General features: G+C 40.2%; 1 protein-coding gene across 1 annotated transcript in view; it reads right to left on the reverse strand.

The window, feature by feature from the left end:
* gpc3 (glypican 3) overlaps positions 1-17,532 on the reverse strand; it is a 217,337-nt gene that overhangs the window by 84,566 nt on the left and 115,239 nt on the right. The window contains exons 3-4 of the mRNA XM_017707063.2: positions 16,220-16,908; positions 637-779 (exon numbers count right to left, since the gene is read on the reverse strand). Of these exons, the coding sequence (XP_017562552.1) occupies positions 637-779; positions 16,220-16,908 (832 nt within the window). The remainder of the gene's footprint in view (positions 1-636; positions 780-16,219; positions 16,909-17,532) is intronic.

Below are 17,532 nucleotides of genomic sequence, written 5' to 3' on the forward strand. Positions count from 1 at the left end.
GGAAACTGTCCTCCTGTTTGGCAGTTGAGAGACTTACATCCACAATCAAAAAGAAAAGTATATTTTTCATAAAACCTGGGCATGGTTTATAAGTTTCCTAAGTACCATCTCTCCTCTCTTTATTTTCTGCAAGGTTCTTAAAGGTTAGGAATGGGTGTGGAAAAATTAATACAGATAAAATAAAAAATAATAATGTAAGCATGGTATTGCATTTTTGATGCCCTTTGTTTAAAATAAAGAGTCACTAAAACATAAATAAAACATATTTGGCATATGTAAAAGGCTGTACAAAGTAAAACAGAAAACAAAATAATAACTGAACATGCAAAGGTTAATATGTCTTTTCTTTGGAGAGTCTCTAATATTTGACACATCATAATTTTAAAATCGTTTTAAATACTAGCATCATTTTTAAATACTGTGGGATATCTTATTACCGCTATGCCACCAAACCCTAGTGCTAAGGCGCTTTCCATCTATAAGGGACAGAGAGGGCTGGGGTGCGGTAATGAACTAAGCTTTTACATAACAGGTGGTATGTGCCACACGGTGCCAATGTGCCATGTGATTTCTGTGTCATTTCTGTGCCAAATAGTCTGTTACGATTTCCATCCCCCCCATTGATTCATCCATTACCTGCGTCGCCCGACCAGAGTCTGGTCAGGGTCAGGGTTGCCGGACTGTGGGTTGCGGGCCACCGGGGAGGCGAGTGTGTGTTCTGCTGACGATGCTACAGCACGTGCCACGCGTTGGGGTGTGTGCGCACACACGCCACTCACCTGGGAAAATAAGAGAGGAGGAGGAGAGTGTTTAAATCTTTCATTCCTAGACATGAGACTGGCAGAATTCCAAGAGGGAAACCAATTAATGTGACAGAACGTCCCTGAAACTTTTCCCCTTATTCAGCTTAATCGCTCAGCTTTACGCCACAGTCTTCTCCTCCGGTTTGTTTATTTCAGGGACAGGGTGACAATGGGATTTACATAACAAAACGGCTCAATTGTCGGGCTCGTCAGCTACTTGCACTGTGTTCTTTCAATAATCATAACCCTCCGCAGACCTGCCGCGATTAAAACAGCCTCTTGTTCCTCTGTTCTCCCTGATAAACGCCATTGTTTTTATACGCGACGACATCATAATAATAAACAAGGAGGCTCTCTGTGGCGGGAAGATAATGGAAGGCTTCCATTGTTTTCAGGAGCAATAAAAATGCAAATGCCTGTTAATGTTTGGCTTGTGGTTTAATGAATTGCCGCTGGTTTAATTTCCCAAGGGGACTGGGTCTCGGGCTTAATTCTGCCGTGTAATGTTAGCAGCTAATTGTGCCCGGCTGGCCGTAAGTGAATATACAAGGCCGGGTACACGGGCTCCAGAATACTGATGGGACCAAAACGAATGCGGACATCTTGATGAGAGGGAGGTCGGGCCACGACAAACTCACACCCAAATATAAAAGCTCTGAAAATCCACAGCATGTGGACGAATGAAGAGCACTAACATACCTGTCGGAGACATGACCGAGCACCACTGCTGTACACAAACCACTGTACAAGCCATATAAACTGAACCAACAATTGAAACGTTCACTTCTGTGTGTTGCGTGTGTTGGAATTTTTCTAGGTGGAAGTGAATCATTCCCAAATTCTAGCACCCACATTCTAGATTTTTCTTGTTTTTGAGTGTTTTCCCTGAGTTTTTATGAACTAAAAACAGTCATAATTTATTTTTACATGACTCTTTTGCAACCTCTCTGTATCCCTAGCGCACCTATAAGATTGATATCTGTAAATGACTGATTGGCTGCCCTGTGCTGTGCCTCATTCAGAAAGTAGTCTGTGCTGAAATACTCCTTAGAGCTTCAAAGTAAATGGGTTGGCCTAAATGGGTGTAGGCTGAAAAGGCGATTATATATAGAAATGTGATTTTTTTTCTAACATCACAAAACAATGAGCCGTTTACATGTGCTTAGTAATCCGATACCTGCGGAAAATCAGATTTTGTCATAGATCCGATCAATGCGGTTACATGCATATAATCAGAATATTATGATAAACTCTGAGTCTACGCAAGTCAGTTGATGGTGGTTTACACTCATGGGTCATGTTATCAGCTCCACTTACCATGTAGGTTTACTCTGTAGTTCTACAATTATTGCAGCTTTGTGGCTGCCTGGGCTGAATGCTCATTCAGCGCTATGTAGTAGCTATGTGGCTGCCTGGGATGCTTGGGTGATGTTGCAATGCAGCTATGAGCCTGCCTTGAGTTTGGCTGCATCTGCAATGTTACCCCTTCGTGCTAAGGACTTTCTGGCCTACGAGGCTTCCTCAGGCATCTGCCTGTGTGATGTTACACTGTAGTTTCTGGGCCATCCAGGCAGATAGAGATCTTCCCCTGTGGCTAGAGACTTTCTGCTGCCTAAGTGACACTGCCTCTGGCCACCCAGATGCAGCAAGTGTGCGTCTGTATGTTATGCTTTTCTTTACGTATTGCTGATTGCGTATTTTGTTACTTTACATTTATATTATTATTTATCTCCTATCAATCTTAGAGGCACAGTAATAAAAACAGTCTGTTTAATTTAAGGAATAAAGATGGAAAATAGTAATGTAAAAAGAATTATTTACCATTTTTCTATGTAAAACCACACATTATACATGTTATAAGTGGAAGTCGAGAGGGGTTGGATGTAGTATATGGGCCTTTAAGTACTGACAATATCCCTGAAATGCTCATGCCGAATGTTGTAACATGACATAAATTATCATAATAGTGACGAATATCATTATATTACCCACCCCAATTGCACATCTGCATCCGCAAACTATTGTGCAATCATACACATAGAACCAGTCTGATACTGCTGTTGAGCTCAGTGATATAATCATCAGTGTAGATCAATGAGACCTCTTTCTAGCAGGCAGACTCCAGCGGGAACCGAAATACACGTAAAGACAGACAGAGACCGAGAGAGAGAGGCAGAGATAGAAAGCGAGAGAGAACCTGGTGATCACACATTTATAACACAAACGCAGTCCTGATGCAACACACTGTATTTCAGTGCAAGGCCAGACTCTTCAATACTCACAATCGTCCCAAACACACTCCCACACCCACCATGTACACACTCTCCCTCTAATGCTCTCTCTCTTGCCTTGCTCTGGGGAAATCATTAGTGGCTGGCCTCTCTCTGTGTAATTTTGCCGCACGCCCCTGGCCTTGATTAATGCAGCTGGGGCGTGTATTTCTCCTCTGTGTTTGCGGGCCGTGTGCGGGGAGGGCTCTGGGGAGCCGTGGCGCAGGGGAGAGTAAGTGTGATTGTTTCTCTCATTAGCAGAGCATCAGTAACTGGAGAGGCAGCGCCCGTGCTGCTAGATAACACACGAGGAGATAAGAGCCATATCAGCGAGAGGGCCCTGAAATATCCACTGCCTTTTATCTGCACCTTGCACACCCCGCGACAGCAGAGAGAGAGAGAGAGACAGAGAGAGCGAGGCCAGACATACATTCACACATTTTCACTTTTACCAACAAACACACAGAGACATGCGTTGACAGAACCACACACAGCCCAGCTGCCCAGAAACATTATGAATACAGCATGTTTAGTAAAGCTCATACACTGCAAATGGCAGAAGATAGGAATAAACATCACACATTCAAACTAACACGTTGTCATGATAGGCTTTTAAAAGTAGTCACTGATGTTCACGGATTTAACTCTCATTTGAACTGTGATGTGTTTCTAACATTAGTCATGTGTTTCCATGATCTATTTGTCATTTGTTACTCTGAGAGGCCTGTAAGGTTAAGGGAACTCTCAGGGCCTTCAAAAAAGTCCTAATTTATGGAAACTATAAGTACATGTCTGTAATTTTAAATAAACTTTTATTGAAAAGAATCATGCTAGGTTTTAAACTGCAAGTATTATAGTACTATTATTGTTTCATTGTAAAGTCGGATGGAAACCAAACTGTTAAATTCTTAAACCACCCAGTGGAAAATTGGCAAATCAGGTAATTATTTTTGTCTTTGTTAGCTAGGCAGATATAGTTAAGCGAACTCCTCTAATGATTACAACTTTAAGACCTGCAGTGCACCTCAATACCAGCCACTGCCTGTGTTTAATCTGGAATTGCCTTCTATGAAATGTCCATCCAACCATTCCACCTTAAATACTGCAGCAGTTACATTCTTAATGCTAACAAACTACTAGAATCCTGTAAGGACATTAGCAAAAGTTAGCATTATCATTGAGGTGGGTTTCGACCAAATATTAACATTTATGAGCCAATCTAAAGCCTAACTCTAATACTTAAGGTTCGTCATTAACAGCAGGCACTGTTCAAACTTGGCATTAACATGCATCTCGAGGGATCTGATCATAAGTGGACAGCGAGATGTGGAGCCATTTATATGTGGTCTTTGTCTTGAATGCATTACCAGTGATTAGAATCAGAAGGGTACCACACCTGTCAATCTCTTGCTGTGTTTGTTTTAAGACTGTACTGTGAATCCATGTTCATCTGAATGAAAGGGCTATTATAAACGTTGAAACCACATGAGCTGCTAATGTAACCAAATTGTAAACAAACAGTAGAGGCAAAAAATGAAGCTACACAGCTGCTTTTGTCTTTGCTATGATGACGCAGCTGAGTAAGGTGCTTAAATTGCATGAAATTGCATGAAGATGTTATGTGGTTATATGCGTTCCCAAGTGCCTCCAAAGTGATTGAGTCACAATGTGTCCTAAAAGATGCCTTGTACCCTGTTCACACCTGTACGTAGCGCTGCAATTATGATTGGATCACCCAGGACACATGTTTGAGTGTAAATGTGACTGAGGCCTAACAGCAGTCACTTATGTTCATGGATTTCACTGTGATACACTTTTAACAGGATTAACTGTTTTTTACAGATCTATTTGTCATTTGTTACTCTATTAGACCTGTAACAGTTGTCAGTGCCAGGACACCCTAATTAACCTCTTGAAACCAATAAATGTGCCAAAATCACAATTCTGGAGGGTCTTTGAAAATAAACTTCCTGTAATGTAAAACAGAGGCTCAAATACTAACTCAGGGAAGGGTCACTGTTAAGCTGCTTCACCCACAAAACAATGAGCTTCCATCTATGGTATTCTTAACTATCTACAAATGCAACGATGGCCTGCCTCAGAGTGGCACTGTAGCAAAGTAGTTCACCCAGCTGGTCCTTCATAGCCTAGCAAATGTAAAGATTCCTGGTGTAATTCTGAAAAACTTTGCAGCGCGATGTAGTGAGTAACTTGTCCGCTTTTCAAAGAGTTTGGTGGAAAGAGTGAATTGTTTCTCATCTGTCAAACCAAAGACAAAAGAGGAGACATGTAAGATCTCAGCTATTGTGTGCAAGACCTCTTCACCAAACTAGAAAAGAATTAAGCTGAATATTCTGTTGCTACTGAAGCTAGCATCAGCACTGCTATGGTGAGTGAGTTAGTAGACAACCAACTCTGTGTTACCCAGCCAACATGGACCCCCAAATACCAGAAGGCATTTCACATACTGACAGCAACAATCACACTATCACTGGTTTGTATGGAGCTATTTCTCAGATAGGCCTAACAATCATTAGTCATCAGCTTTTGGTGGTTTACTTAAACATCTCAAATGTTAAATGATAGGCTGGTTTCTTTCTGTATTCACTACTGTGTATTAACTGTCAAATGTTATCCATTATTCATATTGCTCTTGCTGTATTATCATTTTGCTATCCGGTGCTGACCAGACAAGGACTGGGCCCCCCATTTTGAGTCTTAATTTCTCCCCAAGTTTGTTTTTCTTGCTCCTAGGGAGTTTTTCCTAGGCGGTGTTGGACTTCGCTTGCTTATATGGGGCTTAGACCAGATTTTTGTAATAATATATTATGATAATGCCTATGGTAAAAAAATGTAAATAAATCTTGACTTGACTATCATCCTTTCCCTCCTACCTGCAGCCCACTTATAATGTTTATCTGGTTGTATGTACCAAAAACAGTCAATGGTGACCACTTTTCCTTATTTCTATAAAGTCTATTGTTTTAACTGTGACTTCAACATGTAGATGGGTCAATCACAAGAATTTTTTGTTTCCAAATAATTTTCTTGTTAAATAATTCAAGAACTACATATCACATTATTCTACAATACTTAAAATGAATACACTATCACTGCATCAAAATGAAATTTTTCCCCATTACAGGTATTTATGGCTCCCAAATTCTACAGTGTATTTACGTATATGTAAATGATCTCTGTTCTGATTGGGAGCTCTATTCTGTGACTCATTCAAAATTTAAGGTAAGACAAGTTTACTTACACTATATTGCCAAAAGTATTCGCTTGTCTGAGCTTCACACACATATGAAATGAGTGGCATCCCATTATTAATCCATAGGGTTTCAAAAGATGTTGACCCAGCCGTTGCAGCTATAAAAGCTTCAACTCTTCTGGGAAGGCTTTCCACAAGGGTTAGGTGCGTGTTTATGGGAATTTTTGACCGTTCTTCAAGAAGTGCATCTGTGAGGTCAGACAAGAAGAGACGAGAAGGCCTGGCTCATAGTGTATGCTCCAATTCATCCCAAAGGTGTTCTATCAGGTTGAGGTCAGGACTTTGTGCTGGCCAGTCAAATTCTTCTACACCAAACTCGCTCATCCATGTCTTAATGGACCTGCTTTGTGCACTGGTGCACAGTCATGTTGGAACAGGAAGGGGCCATCCCAAACTGGAGGCATGAAATTGTCCAAAATCTCTTGGTCTGCTGAAGCATTAAGAGTTCCTTTTAACTGGAACTAAGGGGCCGGGCCCAACTCCTGAAAAACATCGCTAAACCATAATCCCCCCCTCCACCAAACTTTACACTTGACACAATGCAGTCAGACAAGTACTGTTCTCCTGGCAACCACCAAACCCAGACTCAGCGTGATTCGTTACTCCAAAGAACACGTCGCCAGTGTTCAGTGCTGACGCTTTACACCACTGCAGTCAACACTTTGCATTATGCTTGGTGATGTAAGGCTTGGATGCAGCTGCTCAGCCATGGAAATCCATTCCAAGAAGCTCTCTATGCACTGTTCTTGAGCTAATCTGAAGGCCACATGAAATTTGGAGGTCAGTAGTGATAGACTCTGCAGAAAGTCGGCAACCTCTGCACACTATGCACCTCAGCATCTGTTGATCCAGCGCTGTCATTTTACGTGGCCTACCACTTTGTGGCTGAGTTGCTGTCATTCTCAATCAGTTCCACTTTGTTATAATATTACTGACAGTTGACTGTGGAATATTTAGTAGTGAGGAAATTTCATGGCTGGACTTGTTGCACACGTGGCATCTGGTACCACGCTGGAATTCACAGAGCTCCTGAGAGTGACCCATTCTTTCACAAATGTTTGTAGAAGCAGTCTGCATGCCTAGGAGCTGGGTTTTATACACATGTGGCCATTGAAGTGATTGGAACACTTGAATTCAGTGATTTATATGAGTGAGAGAATACTTTTGGAAATATAATATATAGTGTAGCACACATCATACACAAAGAGTCTCTCTAGTCTTGTTTTTGGAATTTTCAGCCATTCTTGCTTGCAGAACGCTTCTAGTTCTGCAATAATCTTGGGCTGACTTGCATAAACAGCATATTTAAGATCTACCCACAGATTTTCAGTGGCTCAGGAGAGTGTGAAGTCCATTTTAAAAGCTTCAGCTAGAGTTTTTGAAGTAGTTCATGGTGGATTTTGAGTCTCGTTGATCTTACTTTGACTTCCACCATTCTCCTTATCTGTCATTTCTTCACATTTTGAATTTTGTAAATTGCGAGCTGGAAGCATAGTGATATTTTTATAGCCTTCCTCAGCCAGCTGCTTAGAGAAGTCCTTGGTTGTTAAGTATTAAAAAAGATTTGTCAAAGAATTATTACATTCTGGAGCTGTCATCAAAATTATAACTCCTAATCATAATTTTTGACCTACCTAACCAGTTCAAATGAGCTAGCTAAGGCCAAACAAGTTATGAGGCTTTACATCTTTGCAATCCAAACTTTGTACACACCACAATTACTATTAGATTTTCTGTTTTTTTTAAGTTAATCAAATATAGACAAACTATGCATTAACATCTGCTGATCCTTTAATAGTTTAGGCTGTGTTTATGTCTTTTCATCAACAAAAGATGTCATTTGGCCAGGGCATATAATTGAAAATAAGTGCACGGTCTAGGCAGTGCTTAATTATCAAAGGCTTTAGTGTAGTCTTGAACATGACTAAATTTAGGGCATATCTGAGATCCTCTGGCAGCTGCTTCCAGCTTTAGGGAGCATAAGAGGTAAATGCTGCCTCACTGTGCTTTGTTCTAATTCTAGTCACTGCCAGGTGACCAGTCCCTAGTGATCTGAGAGGCCCATTAGATTTGTGTTTAAGTAGATCAGAGCATTTTGGGCCTAAGCTAAGAGTGACTTATACTTTAATCCCTTAAACCTTAAGGGTCCACATGTTGGGACCCAACACCACATACTACATCACTACATAACTATATATATATATATATATATATATATGTATATATATATATATATATATATATATGACTTAAGTTATTAAATAATATTACAGAAATTACTCAACAAAAGTCTTTATAATTGATTTCATAAAGAAGAAACTTTTTTTCTTATTATTTTTTTTCACATATTTTTAACTTTATTGTAGTATTTTGAGACAAATAACAATCTAGGCCCCAACTAGTTCAAATAAATTATTTAATTAATTGACATTGAGTGTAGAGATTTTAATATTGGGGTAATAAGCTTTCATTTGTAGTTAATTTGTACTGGTGAGTGCTGCATTCTGAATAATGGACAGTAAGCAGACCGTTGCAGTAGTCCAACCAGATGGGGATAAAGGCATGGATGAATTTCTTAAAGTACCACTTCAATTAGGGGAAAAAACAGTGCACACTGAAATGTGTAATATCCAGTCAATTTTGGACTGAAATTCTCAGGGACATCAGAAAAATAAACTCCAGGCACTGCTTTTGTATATCTGTATCCTTTGGAAAGCTGCGGTGATGCATTTCCTTTCTGACAGCCAGGAACAGCACAATACTTCATAATTTTCTCCTTTATCTTCCACTACAGTAACTGCTACAGACTGCAGTAACAACATTTCTCATTACTTCAGTGCCAACAGTGGAAAACAAAACTGCTGTAGTCTGAATAGGCCATAATTCTGCACTGAATATGTTTAATATGTAAACAAGTGCTTTGTTGTATAAAATCCTGCTTTAATCAGATCCCGGTTTTTAAAATCCCGGTTTTATCAGAAAAAAAAACTTGTATTCTGCCAGTTAGCAACACATGAACAACCTTCAATGTCAGACAAAATCAGGTACAATTAAAAGTGACATCAATACTATTTTCATCAAGACGGATAAAAAAAAAAAAACTGTAAACAAGCATAAATTAATCAAATAACTACAAATACAATAAATGGTAATGCTACAGTCAGTTTAAATGTGTACAATTAACTCACATTAAATTTCTGCTTCGTTTGTGAGCTAGAATTTAACCTATAAAAATGCGACCAATAAATCCAATCTTGCATACTCTTTTATGTTACATATGAGTTAACTTTGAATTCACATTACATCAAACAGATTTTAAGAACCACCTTTTTTCAAATAATTTTTTCCTGAAAAACCCTGAACATGATAGGCATATAAAAACTAGGTTTGTATTACACAAACGTACTTTATTGTAATCAAGGGCATTATATTCATTTGAGAGAGGAAAAGTGGGCTATTATGGAGACAAATGGCAAAATGATGCAACTGACTAAATGTTCCCCTCAAGCATACACAGAAAACTTTTCTGATATCTTTTGATGTAGGAGATGTCTGCGGAATTGGTCCGCTGAGGAGCAAGTAATAGCGGATTCTCAGAGAGTGTGGCTGACAGAGACGTCTGGCTGGGGGTTTGAAGCAGAAAAGAGAGCTGAGAGCTCTTTGTGCTCAAGTGCATCGGCCCTACTGTTCTTGGCGCCAAGAGGACCAGCAGGAGAGCAGGCATCATCCCTACAGCACTGCTGCAGCATCCAACCGCATCCAGCCACATTCACCTCCTCGAAGGTTCACTGTTTGTGTGTGTGTGTGTGTGTGTGTGTGTGTGTGTGTGTGTGTATGTGTGTGTTTTCAGGACAAAAGTATCTTTGCTATGTAGGAAATTCAGAAACACAGAAAAACAGGCATAAGCTTGCTTGTCAAGACTAATAAAGTGATCATGAGTGGGTAAAGTGCTTTTTCTGGTTTGATTTTTAAAGAGTTCATATTTTAGCTTTTTGCATATTTTGCATTTTTATCCCTGAATTTCACGCTTAGGCAGTTTTATGTAACAAAACAGTCCTAATTCACTAGCATATGACCACAGAAATAACCAGGATATTTTGGTTACTAACTCATGCAGTAGTATGCAAAAGTTAGAACACATTTTAATTACATAATTACATGTATTGTTGATTTTCTAAAAAAAAAAAAAAAAAAAAAAAAAAATATATATATATATATATATATATATATATATATATATATATATATATATACTGTCCCATATGTATAATTTAGCAAATTAATACAAAAACAATAATCATAAAACAGTCAAAATAAGCAGAAGTGCGTTTTCTGCAAAAAAATGTGTAAATTTTTCATTTAGAAAATAGATTTAGAATAAAATTACTTGGGGAGATTAGGAAGTTAGGAAGTACACAAGACTTTGTTCTGACGCTGATGATTTACTTCCTGACAGCCAGGAGCAGCACAACGTTGAGTCATTTTCCCAACATTTTCAACTACAATAACTCATCTACAGACTTTCTACAGTAATCCCACTCCTAATCACTTCAAAAGGAATGGGAGGTAAAACTGTTATATCCTGAATGGGCAGCCACATGTATGTTTTTAAGTTTCTGGAATTCAATGGAATTTGAAATGGGCTTTTTAATTTTCTAATATTTGGACTTTATCTTAAAATCTTCAACATCATGGCCATACTTTATACAGTACATCAAACTGGAGGAAAGGTGGGTTTCTATGATATGAGCACTTTGAAGCTTAAATTTTTAGAGGCTAAAGATAGAATTCAGTTTAGAATTACACTGAAAATTCTTGTTATATATATTGTCACAGTCATGCAAAAGACTTATTCCAATTTTTGTCATTTTTCCTTTTTTGCATTATTTGAAAACTAGAGTTGACCTGTGTTAAAACTGCATGATGACTTAAAAAATCATTACAATAACTTTAATTACAAGTTAAGGATGTTTTTTTACTTCTCCTATGAAATTTTCATGTTTTTTTTCTGATAGCAACAATATACAGTCCCTACAGTCGTATGCAAAAGTTTGGGCTCCCCTGGCCAAATGACTTTTTGTTGTCTTGTATGGGAAACCACAGCCACCAATCATAAGCCAGTAGCTGAAGAGGGGCAAATGCCTATATTTAATGGAGAAAGCAACTGCAAAATAGTCTCAATAGTTTCCTGTAATTGCTCATTCTGCCCAGACAGTCAGATAAACCCTCAGAGGCTGCCTACAGTTTTCTTTAATTAATGGTTTAATGGCACATGAACAGCCCCCTAAGCTTCCCAATGTGGAATGTTTCTTGCACGCAAAATGGTACATATATTTTATTGTAAACAGTGTTAAATGAAATGTAGCATACTGTGCACCATGAAAAATTTCTCAGTGATTACCAAAGCAATATGTCTTGATATTTTTGACGATATACTCACTTCTATTGTTTTATGCTTGATGAGCGTATTAAGTTCCAAACATGATGCACAATGGATGCTTCAATAAAAATTACAGCTTACATTTACAATTACATGCTGAAGAAAGAAAAACATAAAATGTGCCCTGTGCAAAAGGTATAGCACAAATTTTTGTTTTATTTTTTCCAACATGTTAAAATTAACCAATGAATAAAATTGAGCATTAAAATATGCAGACAAATGCCAAAAAACATGTAATTTGACCAGGGGTGTTGAAACATTTGCATTTAACTATATAGGGTACTGGACCTGTCCAGGGTGTATCCTGCCTTCCGCCCAATGACCACTGGGACAGGCTCCAGCACCCCCCCGCGACCCTGAGGGAGAAGCGGCTTAGAAAATGTGTGTGTGTGTGTGTGTAGGGGTGTAGGGTACTATGCATGACTACATGTCCCAACAAGACACAAAAACGAACGTGCCTGTGTGTGTGTGTGTGTGTGTGTGTGTGTGTGTGTGTGTGTGTGTGTGCCTGCCTATTCCTTAGGCATCAACACTTCAAACTCCTCAGCGGCCAGTTTTGCTCTCACCCTCACTTTGCACAATCCCTTACAGTGTGCTTCCTCCCATATACGTCTTTCTTTCGCTCTGGGCCTCTCTCTATATCTCTCTCTCGTTTGCTTTCCTTTTCTCTGTGTCTCTCTCACTTGCTCATCGTCATTTCTTTTCCACTTCTGCTCGGTAACTGGTAAAAATAGTGCTTCATAAATCATGCATCTCTCTCTCTCTCTCTCTCTCTCTCTCACACACACACACACACACACACACACACACACACACACACACACACACACACACACACAGACAGGACAGAGAACAAGAGAAATGATAGAAAGAATAAGCACACACTGTGGAAGATTTGATGAGTGGGGTTGTCATGGCGGTGAAGGGGAACTTGGCTAAAGGGCTCCTCCGGCTGCCATGCTGAGATGATGGTGCTCAAGTAGGACGAGTTACAAGTAAAGGGGAAATTCTGCTTAGTTCTTTTTTGCCCACAAGCGGGAGAGAACGATTCATTCTCTTAGAGCCATTAAGACCAACACCTCAGGCTTCAGTCTGACAAAGTGTCAGTTTTCAGCTTGGACAGCATCACTTAGTCTAGCACCTTGTAAATGTATAGCACAGATCTCTCCTCTCGTTTCACATCATAATCAATACAGAGCAGCGCACTGAATCATTCCCAAAACTTTCTCTCACTGTCGCTCAGCCACAGGAACATAAACGCACACAGATTCTTTTCTCTCTAATTGGCTACTCATGACATTTCACTCATATCTGTTTTGACAGCTAATGAACTGTAGCAGAACAAGAAGTGTGTGAGTGTGTGTGTGTGTGTGTGTGTGTGTGTGTGTGTGTGTGTGTGTGTGTGTGAGTGTGTGAGAGAGAGAGAGAGAGAGAGAGAGGAGAACATGCAACAGTGTCTGCAATGGTCACTAAGCCAGAGAATGGAAGATCGATTTTAGGCTGAGCATCATCACAATCTCACACACAAACAGATTCTGATATTTTGTCAAGTGAAGGTCATTTGGTGACCCTTCATTTCGTGACCCTTCAGTGGAAGAAAGACTCAAGTCTAGAGACCTGCGAGCTACAGAAAAAAGCTGCCTAGGAGAGAACAGTATAAGCCTGTTTAAAACTGATGAATGATGCTGTTCACAAGATTACACAGTAGTGTCCACCTTTCCTTTGCTGCATTTACAGTCAAACAGGCCATTAAATACAAGTTAATCAATTTTATTAGAGATATTTCTGACAAGATTAGATATACAATAATCCACCTGCATAAGGCAGGGTGAAAGTCAAAAGACAATAAATAGAAAATACTTCATCAGCTAATGATCCAGCCCTTTTTGAACTGAATCAGGTGAGTTATAGCAGAGAACATGCAAAAATACACAGCGTGGGGACTGGGAACGGCTCTGATGTTGGGTAAACATAATGTCTGGGTGACTAAAGCTGCTGCTGGAGTTTAGTTCCCACACTTGTCTAACACACATACAGAAGTTTGACATCAAACGCTGTTACTTCAAGCGGGTTGCCAGCTGACATCTCTCTCTTAATGCACAACATGGGGCTAAATTAAAGTCAAATATACTGGATGCAGAGGCTTCATTTGGTACTGCGTGAGAGCGTGAAGTGAGAGTGTATTTCCCCAGCCGAACATGCTGAAGTGCAGTGAGACATTTTCCTCTTATCCAAATCCGCTCTTAGCTTGACAAATCATACTGCTTGTATAAAAAGGCACAAACATGCTTGTAAACAACCTCCCAGTTCACTCACCACACACACCAAACTGGAAATCAAGTACAGCGGAATCACAGCAGCATTATAGACACAGAGCAGAGCATAAGTGAAGATTTGATGAATAATGCGCTGTGCAAGTATGAGTGTGTGTGTGGATGATGGGAAACTGGGTGTGAAAGTGAAAAGTTCAGAATGGTCCCACCATGCAGGAGCAGGATGCAGAACAAGCTTTTGCGGCAGCATTTTTTCAATATTTCATGAGCACTTGCCCTCACACACGCGCAAGCAACTGGAGTGTGTTATTGCTGTTTAAACTCTTTGCGCTCCACTGAAAGGGTCACCGCTGAGAAGGAGGGAGAAGTTGTACTCTGGAGTCAGGAAGCACTTCCTGGAAAGCGCTGGAAGCACTTCTGGCACTCCAGTGCTTCAGATATGTAGTTGCTGCCAGAGAGGTGCACTAAAAAAATCCACGATTCCTTAAAATCAGAGTTGGGCCCTTCAGTATATTTTTAAATCAATTTTAAGATTCTTTCAATTCTTTTTTTTTTTTTCTTTTTCATAGTCTTGGCCCTCTCTTCATTAACAAAATGATCATTATGTTACAGGTCATCAAACAACAGTTTGCTGGTCATTCAGCTGAAGGGTAGGGAGTTGATGACCTCAAGCTCTGTAAGTTACCCAATAATTACCAATGCAAGTTGCCAATATTCAAATTCATTTATAAATATGAATCACACTTCATCAGCTGGCAGTCTGGAGGATGAATCTGGGTTTGGCCTGGAGAATGTTACCTGCCTCAATTCATCCAACTAGGCCTGTGCTGAGAAGAGTATCCTCTTATTCAGGTTGCCATGTGGAAAACAACCAATGCAAAGTGTTTTGCTTTGTTCTTCCGGTTTGGGGTTGGCGTTGTGGGTGAGGGGTTTGCTTTTTTTCTTTGGTTTTACCTTTCATTAAGGGAATTGCAAATATTACACAAAACTGTACCATCTTGTGCCTTTTTGTCCAAGGCCATTTGGCCTGAAGCCCAGTTGTACAAGAGACATGACAGTGCTTTATTAAGACACAGAGCTGTTTTGTCTGATGTCTGAAATTTAACATCATGGTCTTGGGTGTGCTGAAATACACACCCACAGGCAGTTTTTTTGGCCAGGCATAATATCAGCCTGCCTCAACCATGTTCAATATTTAGTAGAGGCACATATGGGAACCTTAAAACCATAATTGGTAAGTTTAGAATTGATTTTAAAGTTCTCGTACTAATCTTTTACTATTTTACTTTTACTATCAGCAATCTTGCCCCTCTCTTCCTTTACATAATGATCGTTTTGCTAAATCAGTGAGGTCATTAACCAACAGCTATGTCTTGCTATGTCTTGCATAACATAAGATAATCCTTCATTAGTCCCACAATGGAGAAATTTATAGTGCTACAGCAGCAAAGGGATAGCAAGGCACTCAAGTTTATTATTTGTTACTATATAGACAATATATACTAAAGACAAAAAATATAAGGTAAAAATATAAACTCTATCTTTCACATGAGCTGTTCACAAAATTAACAATATAAATGATAAAAAAAGCAAAAAATGTGCATAAATGTTTTTTTGTTTTTTTTTAACTGGGGCTATAACTGTGGTAACTCTGTCAACCATCACAGGGCATAGGCCTACTGTCAAATAATGTCAAACGTTTGGTGGAGGAGGAATAATTTACTGCTTAGGTCCAGTGAAAGAAGCTCCATAAAAACATGGTTTTCCAAGTCTGGTGTACAAGAACTTGACTCACTTTCACTGAGCTTTGACTTCAACCTTAATTTCAACCCTTGGGATGAAATGCAGACTGTTAGCCATGCCTCATCATCCAACATCAGTGTCCAACCGCCCTAATGCTGTTGTGGCAGAATGGAAGCTAATCCCAGCAGCCATGTTTCAAAGTCTAGTGGAAAGCCATCCCAGAGGAGCAGAACAGAGGAAGCTTATAAAGCAACAAAATATGGCCACCTCCATATTAATGCCCACGGTTCTGGGATGAGATGTTCAACAAGCCAATATGGATGTGATATTCGGGTGTCTACATGCTTTTGGTCATAAATGGAAATGTTTGCCTCAGCTTGTTTTCATTTTTTTATGTTTGTGTGTGAGTTACTCACCTGTGTGTTGACTCTACTCTTGGCCCCTACAGCATGTTTGAGAGCCAGTTTGATGATCACATGTAGTCTGAGCACCACTGCCTCCATATCCTGCTCTCCCCTCATGGCGCTGTCCAAGGTACCCAGCCCTTCCACGTAGCTCCTCCAGTGAGGCTGTACCTCAACCGCACCTCCAAGGCAGGCCCCCATGGTGCTGAGGCACAGAGGCCTGCATGGTCGCGCCTCTAGTAGCCCCTGGCAGTGTGGACAGTACCACAGCCTGAGCAGCGCCCGCCCACAGTCCCGGCCAGCTCTCAGGTGTTGTGTTGTATTCACCACCTCAATGCCCAGATTCAGTGCCTGCAGGAAGACACGAGTGGCCGGCAGTGAGCGGGACAGGCGTGTCATCATCAGTTTGGGGTACGAGCTAAATGCCGAGGCCTCACGCCATGCACCCCTTAGGCAGTCCTCTGAGGTGCCTGGTGTTGCCCCGTTGCCCAGAAGACGGCGGTAGGCCAGGGAGAAGAGGCGAGAGAAGAAGGAGGTCACCATGTCATCCACATTTGCATCCGAGCCCAGGATGTAGAGGGACATGTCCAGGAAGAGTTGAGTGACAGCTCCATTAGCCCCACCTCCCAAGGCAGGGAACTCCTCCCTCAGCATTGCAAGGGTGGAGTTACGGCCCAGACGTAATACCATGTCGAAGGCCTCTAAAATAGAGAGGAAGAAAAAACAGGAAGTCAGAAAGAGAATCAATAGGACAATTATCCACAGAACCCAGAACAGAGCAGTTATTACTATTATTAGGGATGCACTGATACCATCGATGGTCTCAAATATCGGCCAGACACTCAATTTACTCAAACTTGTAAAAATTTACAGATACCATTATCCAAACCACCTAATACCCTGTGACGTAAAGCTGGCTAGTACATGCTGCTGTACTAATGAATAAATGACTCAAGTGGCAGTGTACGAGGGACTGCTAACACAAGCGTTCTTGACACCAAGCAGTTTAGATACAAAGTTGTTGGTCACTTTAAACATTCTGCCATGGCATATTTCTACATACACTTTGTTTTCACATAGCGTGTTTCCAAACAGTGTGACTTTATAAATCGTAGGCTTTATCCATACACTAACTTTAAACACACAGTGTGAGTCACCAAAGAATGATTTCTAAAATAGCACAGCATATGATGCAAAACTCGAAATGTAAGCTCTTCAGATGTGATTCCCAAGGTCATTGTGCTACAGAGACTATTGATGAAAGAGACAGACGAGGAACGAGGATCAAAACTATTAAACATACTTTACTTACAGCTGTACAGAAG

This window comes from Pygocentrus nattereri, chromosome 8 (assembly GCF_015220715.1).
Source record: "Pygocentrus nattereri isolate fPygNat1 chromosome 8, fPygNat1.pri, whole genome shotgun sequence".
Taxonomy (NCBI): Eukaryota; Metazoa; Chordata; class Actinopteri; order Characiformes; family Serrasalmidae; genus Pygocentrus; species Pygocentrus nattereri.